The following is a 10000-nucleotide window of genomic DNA, read 5'->3' on the forward strand; positions in this document are numbered from 1 at the left end:
CTCTCCTCTTTCACTCCTTCTCGCTCTCTCCTCTTCCCCCCCCCCTCTCTCTCTCTCTCCTCCTTCCCTCTCTCTCTCTCCTCCTTCCCTCTATCCTACTCTCTCCTCTTTTGCTCCCTCTCGCTCTCTCCTCTTTCCCTCTCTCTCTCTCCTCCCCTCTCTCTCCTCCTTCCCTCCCTCTCGCTCTCTCCTCTTTCCCTCTCTCTCTCCTCCCACCTCTCTCTCTCCTCCTTCCCTCTCTCTCTCTATCTCCTCCTTCCTCTCTCTCTCTCTCTCTCTCTCTCTCTCCTCTCTCCTCTCTCTCTCTCTCTCTCTCTCTCTCTCTCTCTCTCTCTCTCTCTCTCTCCTCCCTTTCTCTCTCTCTCTCCTCCTTCCCTCTCTCTCTCTCTCCTCTTTCCCTCTCTCTCTCTCCTCCCCTCTCTCTCTCTGTCCTCCTCCTCCCCTCTCTCTCGCTCTCTGCTATTTCCCTATCCTCCTTCCCTCTCTCTCTCTCCTCCTTTCCTCTCCCTCTCTCTCTCCTCCCCCCTCTCTCTCTCCTCCTTCCCTCTCTCTCTCACTCTCTCCTCTTTCCCTCTCCTCCTTCCCTCTCTCTCTCACTCTCTGCTATTTCCCTCTCCTCCTTCCCTCTCTCTCTCTCCTCCTTCCCTCTCTCTCTCTCTCTCTCTCTCTCCTCGTTTCCTATCTCTCTCACTCTCTCCTCTTTCCCTCTCTCTCTCTCCTCCCCTCTCTCTCTCTCTCTCTCCTCTCTCTCTCTCTCTCTCTCTCTCCTCGTTCCCTCTATCTCGCTCTCTCCTCTTTCCCTCTCTCTCCTCCCCTCTCTCTCTCCTCCCCCTCTCTCTCTCTCTCTCCTCCCCTCTCTCTCTCCTCCCCTCTCTCTCTCTCTCTCTCCTCCCCTCTCTCTCTCCTCCTTTCCTCTCTCTCCCTCTCTCTCTCTCTCTCCTCCTTTCCTCTCCCTCTCTCTCTCCTCCCCTCTCTCTCTCTCTCCTCCTTCCCTCTCTCTCGCTCTCTCCTCTTCCCCTCTCTCTCTCTCCTCCCCTCTCTCTCTCTCTCCTCCTTCCCTCTCTCTCGCTCTCGGCTATTTCCCTCTCCTCCTTCCCTCTCTCTCTCTCCTCCCCTCTCTCTCTCTCCTCTTTACCTCTTTCTCGCTCTCTTCTCTTTCCCTCTCTCTCTCCTCCCCTCTCTCTCACGCTCTCTCCACTTTCCCTCTCTCTCCTCCCCTCTCTCTCACACTCTCTTCTCCTTCCATCGCTCTCATTACTCCCATCCCTCCTCCCTCTCCTCCCCCTCTCCTTCCCTCCTATACAGAAGTTGTATAAGAGTCTGAGTGAGGTGAAGTTGGAGATAGAGACTGTGATAAAGACCGGAAGACAGATCGTTCAGAGACAGCAGACGGAGAAGCCTAAAGAGCTGGACGACAGACTCACTGCCCTCAAGCTGCTCTATAATCAACTGGGCGCGCAGGTCAGTGGCATCAGCCAATAGCACGCCTCAACCTAAATCCACTGCCTCTCATACAGAGACAATGATTGGTTTAACTGGTCACAAAGGATTCTGGGAGATGGAGTTTGGTGTGTATTAGTTTTGTTTTGGGGTTGGGCTATTTTTAAATCGGGGAATAAATCAAGTTCATTTGAATGTAAAATAATTGAATTGAATTCAGAGCGATTGATTAGATGAAGTTGATTACATTAGAAGTGATTGACAGGTATCTGTGAGATGTGTGTTTGTGTCTGTCAGGTGACGGAGGGAAAACAGGAACTAGAGAAGAGTCTGAAGTTGTCCAGGAAACTGCGTAAGGAGTTGAACAGCCTGACAGAGTGGCTAGCTGCTACGGACGCTGAGCTGACTAGGAGGTCGGCTGTGGAGGGGATGCCCAGTGATCTAGAGGCTGAGCTGGCCTGGGCCAAGGTAGGAGGACAAACACAGACCAGAAGATACACACACACACACACACACACACGTTTACTGATTTCCACCTGTGTTTGGTCATTTCCCAGCTCCAGTAAGGTGGTGTGTAAGTGGTGTGTAAGTGGTGTGTAAGTGGTGTGATGTCAGTGGTTATCTCAGTGGGGAAGGAGGTCAGAGGACAGTCACAGTACAGCTGCTCTGAATCTATTCTCTCTCTGCTGCTGAGGGCTTTCTATGGACACATCCTCTGCGTCCCAAATGACACTCTAGTGCCTATATAGTGCACGACTTTAGACCAGGACCATAGGGCTCTGTTCCCTATATAGTGCACTACTTTAGACCAGGACCATAGGGTTCTGTTCCCTATATAGTGCACGACTTTAGACCAGGACCATAGGGCTCTGTTCCCTATATAGTGCACTACTTTAGACCAGGACCATAGGGCTCTGTTCCCTATATAGTGCACTACTTTAGACCAGGACCATAGGGCTCTGTTCCCTATATAGTGCACTACTTTAGACCAGGACCATAGGGCTCTGTTCCCTATATAGTGCACTACTTTAGACCAGGACTATAGGGCTCTGTTCCCTATATAGTGCACTACTTTAGACCAGGACCATAGGGCTCTGTTCCCTATATAGTGCACTACTTTAGACCAGGACCATAGGGCTCTGTTCCCTATATAGTGCACTACTTTAGACCAGGACCATAGGGCTCTGTTCCCTATATAGTGCACTACTTTAGACCAGGACCATGGGGCTCTGATCCCTATATAGTGCACTACTTTAGACCAGGACCATAGGGCTCTGTTCCCTATATAGTGCACTACTTTAGACCAGGACCATAGGGCTCTGTTCCCTTATATATAGTGCACTACTTTAGACCAGGATCATAGGGCTCTGTTCCCTATATATAGTGCACTACTTTAGACCAGGACCTTAGGGCTCTGTTCCCTATATATAGTGCACTACTTTAGACCAGGACCATAGGGCTCTGTTCCCTATATATAGTGCACTACTTTAGACCAGGACCATAGGGCTCTGTTCCCTATATATAGTGCACTACTTTAGACCAGGATCATAGGGCTCTGTTCCCTATATATAGTGCACTACTTTAGACCAGGACCATAGGGCTCTGTTCCCTATATAGTGCACTACTTTAGACCAGGACCATAGGGCTCTGTTCCCTATATAGTGCACTACTTTAGACCAGGACCATAGGGCTCTGTTCCCTATATATAGTGCACTACTTTAGACCAGGACCATAGGGCTCTGTTCCCTATATATAGTGCACTACTTTAGACCAGGACCATAGGGCTCTGTTCCCTATATATAGTGCACTACTTTAGACCAGGACCATAGGGCTCTGTTCCCTATATATAGTGCACTACTTTAGACCAGGACCATAGGGCTCTGTTCCCTATATAGTGCACTACTTTAGACCAGGACCATAGGGCTCTGTTCCCTATATATAGTGCACTACTTTAGACCAGGACCATAGGGCTCTGTTCCCTATATAGTGCACTACTTTAGACCAGGACCATAGGGATCTGTTCCCTTATATATAGTGCACTACTTTAGACCAGGACCATAGGGCTCTGTTCCCTATATATAGTGCACTACTTTAGACCAGGACCATAGGGCTCTGTTCCCTATATATAGTGCACTACTTTAGACCAGGACCATAGGGCTCTGTTCCCTATATATAGTGCACTACTTTAGACCAGGACCATAGGGCTCTGTTCCCTATATAGTGCACTACTTTAGACCAGGACCATAGGGCTCTGTTCCCTATATAGTGCACTACTTTAGACCAGGACCATAGGGCTCTGTTCCCTATATATAGTGCACTACTTTAGACCAGGACCATAGGGCTCTGTTCCCTATATATAGTGCACTACTTTAGACCAGGACCATAGGGCTCTGTTCCCTATATAGTGCACTACTTTAGACCAGGACCATAGGGCTCTGTTCCCTATATATAGTGCACTACTTTAGACCAGGACCATAGGGCTCTGTTCCCTATATATAGTGCACTACTTTAGACCAGGACCATAGGGCTCTGTTCCCTATATAGTGCACTACTTTAGACCAGGACCATAGGGCTCTGTTCCCTATATAGTGCACTACTTTAGACCAGGACCATAGGGCTCTGTTCCCTATATATAGTGCACTACTTTAGACCAGGACCATAGGGCTCTGTTCCCTATATATAGTGCACTACTTTAGACCAGGACCATAGGGCTCTGTTCCCTATATATAGTGCACTACTTTAGACCAGGACCATAGGGCTCTGTTCCCTATATAGTGCACTACTTTAGACCAGGACCATAGGGCTCTGTTCCCTATATATAGTGCACTACTTTAGACCAGGACCATAGGGCTCTGTTCCCTATATAGTGCACTACTTTAGACCAGGACCATAGGGATCTGTTCCCTTATATATAGTGCACTACTTTAGACCAGGACCATAGGGATCTGTTCCCTTATATATAGTGCACTACTTTAGACCAGGATCATAGGGCTCTGTTCCCTATATATAGTGCACTACTTTAGACCAGGACCATAGGGCTCTGTTCCCTATATATAGTGCACTACTTTAGACCAGGACCATAGGGCTCTGTTCCCTATATATAGTGCACTACTTTAGACCAGGACCATAGGGCTCTGTTCCCTATATATAGTGCACTACTTTAGACCAGGACCATAGGGCTCTGTTCCCTATATATAGTGCACTACTTTAGACCAGGACCATAGGGCTCTGTTCCCTATATATAGTGCACTACTTTAGACCAGGATCATAGGGCTCTGTTCCCTATATATAGTGCACTACTTTAGACCAGGACCATAGGGCTCTGTTCCCTATATAGTGCACTACTTTAGACCAGGACCATAGGGCTCTGTTCCCTATATAGTGCACTACTTTAGACCAGGACCATAGGGCTCTGTTCCCTATATATAGTGCACTACTTTAGACCAGGACCATAGGGCTCTGTTCCCTATATATAGTGCACTACTTTAGACCAGGACCATAGGGCTCTGTTCCCTATATATAGTGCACTACTTTAGACCAGGACCATAGGGCTCTGTTCCCTATATATAGTGCACTACTTTAGACCAGGACCATAGGGCTCTGTTCCCTATATAGTGCACTACTTTAGACCAGGACCATAGGGCTCTGTTCCCTATATATAGTGCACTACTTTAGACCAGGACCATAGGGCTCTGTTCCCTATATAGTGCACTACTTTAGACCAGGACCATAGGGATCTGTTCCCTTATATATAGTGCACTACTTTAGACCAGGACCATAGGGCTCTGTTCCCTATATATAGTGCACTACTTTAGACCAGGACCATAGGGCTCTGTTCCCTATATATAGTGCACTACTTTAGACCAGGACCATAGGGCTCTGTTCCCTATATATAGTGCACTACTTTAGACCAGGACCATAGGGCTCTGTTCCCTATATAGTGCACTACTTTAGACCAGGACCATAGGGCTCTGTTCCCTATATAGTGCACTACTTTAGACCAGGACCATAGGGCTCTGTTCCCTATATATAGTGCACTACTTTAGACCAGGACCATAGGGCTCTGTTCCCTATATATAGTGCACTACTTTAGACCAGGACCATAGGGCTCTGTTCCCTATATAGTGCACTACTTTAGACCAGGACCATAGGGCTCTGTTCCCTATATATAGTGCACTACTTTAGACCAGGACCATAGGGCTCTGTTCCCTATATATAGTGCACTACTTTAGACCAGGACCATAGGGCTCTGTTCCCTATATAGTGCACTACTTTAGACCAGGACCATAGGGCTCTGTTCCCTATATAGTGCACTACTTTAGACCAGGACCATAGGGCTCTGTTCCCTATATATAGTGCACTACTTTAGACCAGGACCATAGGGCTCTGTTCCCTATATATAGTGCACTACTTTAGACCAGGACCATAGGGCTCTGTTCCCTATATATAGTGCACTACTTTAGACCAGGACCATAGGGCTCTGTTCCCTATATAGTGCACTACTTTAGACCAGGACCATAGGGCTCTGTTCCCTATATATAGTGCACTACTTTAGACCAGGACCATAGGGCTCTGTTCCCTATATAGTGCACTACTTTAGACCAGGACCATAGGGATCTGTTCCCTTATATATAGTGCACTACTTTAGACCAGGACCATAGGGATCTGTTCCCTTATATATAGTGCACTACTTTAGACCAGGATCATAGGGCTCTGTTCCCTATATATAGTGCACTACTTTAGACCAGGACCATAGGGCTCTGTTCCCTATATATAGTGCACTACTTTAGACCAGGACCATAGGGCTCTGTTCCCTATATATAGTGCACTACTTTAGACCAGGACCATAGGGCTCTGTTCCCTATATATAGTGCACTACTTTAGACCAGGACCATAGGGCTCTGTTCCCTATATAGTGCACTACTTTAGACCAGGACCATAGGGCTCTGTTCCCTTATATATAGTGCACTACTTTAGACCAGGATCATAGGGCTCTGTTCCCTATATATAGTGCACTACTTTAGACCAGGACCATAGGGCTCTGTTCCCTATATATAGTGCACTACTTTAGACCAGGAGGACCATAGGGCTCTGTTCCCTATATATAGTGCACTACTTTAGACCAGGACCATAGGGCTCTGTTCCCTATATATAGTGCACTACTTTAGACCAGGACCATAGGGCTCTGTTCCCTATATATAGTGCACTACTTTAGACCAGGACCATAGGGCTCTGTTCCCTATATAGTGCACTACTTTAGACCAGGACCATAGGGCTCTGTTCCCTATATATAGTGCACTACTTTAGACCAGGACCATAGGGCTCTGTTCCCTATATATAGTGCACTACTTTAGACCAGGACCATAGGGCTCTGTTCCCTATATATAGTGCACTACTTTAGACCAGGACCATAGGGCTCTGTTCCCTATATATAGTGCACTACTTTAGACCAGGACCATAGGGCTCTGTTCCCTATATAGTGCACTACTTTAGACCAGGACCATAGGGCTCTGTTCCCTATATATAGTGCACTACTTTAGACCAGGACCATAGGGCTCTGTTCCCTATATATAGTGCACTACTTTAGACCAGGACCATAGGGCTCTGTTCCCTATATATAGTGCACTACTTTAGACCAGGACCATAGGGCTCTGTTCCCTATATATAGTGCACTACTTTAGACCAGGACCATAGGGCTCTGTTCCCTATATATAGTGCACTACTTTAGACCAGGACCATAGGGCTCTGTTCCCTATATATAGTGCACTACTTTAGACCAGGACCATAGGGCTCTGTTCTGTTAGACCAGGACCATAGGGCTCTGTTCCCTATATATAGTGCACTACTTTAGACCAGGACCATAGGGCTCTGTTCCCTATATAGTGCACTACTTTAGACCAGGACCATAGGGCTCTGTTCCCTTATATATAGTGCACTACTTTAGACCAGGACCATAGGGCTCTGTTCCCTATATATAGTGCACTACTTTAGACCAGGACCATAGGGCTCTGTTCCCTATATATAGTGCACTACTTTAGACCAGGACCATAGGGCTCTGTTCCCTATATATAGTGCACTACTTTAGGACCAGGACTTTAGACCAGGACCATAGGGCTCTGTTCCCTATATAGTGCACTACTTTAGACCAGGACCATAGGGCTCTGTTCCCTATATATAGTGCACTACTTTAGACCAGGACCATAGGGCTCTGTTCCCTATATATAGTGCACTACTTTAGACCAGGACCATAGGGCTCTGTTCCCTATATATAGTGCACTACTTTAGACCAGGACCATAGGGCTCTGTTCCCTATATAGTGCACTACTTTAGACCAGGACCATAGGGCTCTGTTCCCTATATATAGTGCACTACTTTAGACCAGGACCATAGGGCTCTGTTCCCTATATATAGTGCACTACTTTAGACCAGGACCATAGGGCTCTGTTCCCTATATATAGTGCACTACTTTAGACCAGGACCATAGGGCTCTGTTCCCTATATATAGTGCACTACTTTAGACCAGGACCATAGGGCTCTGTTCCCTATATATAGTGCACTACTTTAGACCAGGACCATAGGGCTCTGTTCCCTATATAGTGCACTACTTTAGACCAGGACCATAGGGCTCTGTTCCCTATATATAGTGCACTACTTTAGACCAGGACCATAGGGCTCTGTTCCCTATATATAGTGCACTACTTTAGACCAGGACCATAGGGCTCTGTTCCCTATATAGTGCACTACTTTAGACCAGGACCATAGGGCTCTGTTCCCTATATATAGTGCACTACTTTAGACCAGGACCATAGGGCTCTGTTCCCTATATATAGTGCACTACTTTAGACCAGGACCATAGGGCTCTGTTCCCTATATATAGTGCACTACTTTAGACCAGGACCATAGGGCTCTGTTCCCTATATATAGTGCACTACTTTAGACCAGGACCATAGGGCTCTGTTCCCTATATAGTGCACTACTTTAGACCAGGACCATAGGGCTCTGTTCCCTATATATAGTGCACTACTTTAGACCAGGACCATAGGGCTCTGTTCCCTATATAGTGCACTACTTTAGACCAGGACCATAGGGATCTGTTCCCTTATATATAGTGCACTACTTTAGACCAGGACCATAGGGCTCTGTTCCCTTATATATAGTGCACTACTTTAGACCAGGATCATAGGGCTCTGTTCCCTATATATAGTGCACTACTTTAGACCAGGACCATAGGGCTCTGTTCCCTATATATAGTGCACTACTTTAGACCAGGACCATAGGGCTCTGTTCCCTATATATAGTGCACTACTTTAGACCAGGACCATAGGGCTCTGTTCCCTATATATAGTGCACTACTTTAGACCAGGACCATAGGGCTCTGTTCCCTATATATAGTGCACTACTTTAGACCAGGACCATAGGGCTCTGTTCCCTATATATAGTGCACTACTTTAGACCAGGACCATAGGGCTCTGTTCCCTATATATAGTGCACTACTTTAGACCAGGACCATAGGGCTCTGTTCCCTATATATAGTGCACTACTTTAGACCAGGACCATAGGGCTCTGTTCCCTATATATAGTGCACTACTTTGTGCACTACTTTAGACCATAGGGCTCTGTTCCCTATATATAGTGCACTACTTTAGACCAGGACCATAGGGCTCTGTTCCCTATATAGTGCACTACTTTAGACCAGGACCATAGGGCTCTGTTCCCTATATAGTGCACTACTTTAGACCAGGACCATAGGGCTCTGTTCCCTATATATAGTGCACTACTTTAGACCAGGACCATAGGGCTCTGTTCCCTATATAGTGCACTACTTTAGACCAGGACCATAGGGCTCTGTTCCCTATATATAGTGCACTACTTTAGACCAGGACCATAGGGCTCTGTTCCCTATATATAGTGCACTACTTTAGACCAGGACCATAGGGCTCTGTTCCCTATATAGTGCACTATAGACCAGGACCATAGGTGACCACTCTGTTCCCTATATAGTGCACTACTTTAGACCAGGACCATAGGGCTCTGTTCAGGACCATATATATAGTGCACTACTTTATATATAGTGCACTACTTTAGACCAGGACCATAGGGCTCTGTTCCCTATATATAGTGCACTACTTTAGACCAGGACCATAGGGCTCTGTTCCCTATATAGTGCACTACTTTAGACCAGGACCATAGGGCTCTGTTCCCTATATATAGTGCACTACTTTAGACCAGGACCATAGGGCTCTGTTCCCTATATATAGTGCACTACTTTAGACCAGGACCATAGGGCTCTGTTCCCTATATATAGTGCACTACTTTAGACCAGGACCATAGGGCTCTGTTCCCTATATATAGTGCACTACTTTAGACCAGGACCATAGGGCTCTGTTCCCTATATATAGTGCACTACTTTAGACCAGGACCATAGGGCTCTGTTCCCTATATATAGTGCACTACTTTAGACCAGGGTTCCCATGTTAAGGGAATAGGTTGCTATTTGTGACGCAGACTGTTTTCCTAAATGGCCTGGTTGGTTGCCTAGCAACACGATCGCTGTCAGTAA

At 46.6% G+C, this 10000-nt stretch overlaps 1 protein-coding gene across 1 annotated transcript in view; it reads left to right on the top strand.

Moving 5' to 3' along the window:
- Positions 1-1305: 1305 nt before the first annotated feature.
- The window catches only part of LOC139397128 (dystrophin-like), a gene marked incomplete at both ends in the record, with an annotated part of 60276 nt that continues 51581 nt past the window's right edge, over positions 1306-10000 (top strand). Inside the window, 2 exons of the mRNA XM_071144002.1 lie at positions 1306-1461; positions 1738-1908. Of these exons, the coding sequence (XP_071000103.1) occupies positions 1306-1461; positions 1738-1908 (327 nt within the window). The remainder of the gene's footprint in view (positions 1462-1737; positions 1909-10000) is intronic.

The sequence above is a fragment of the Oncorhynchus clarkii genome, unplaced genomic scaffold (assembly GCF_045791955.1).
Source record: "Oncorhynchus clarkii lewisi isolate Uvic-CL-2024 unplaced genomic scaffold, UVic_Ocla_1.0 unplaced_contig_8890_pilon_pilon, whole genome shotgun sequence".
Taxonomy (NCBI): domain Eukaryota; kingdom Metazoa; phylum Chordata; class Actinopteri; order Salmoniformes; family Salmonidae; genus Oncorhynchus; species Oncorhynchus clarkii.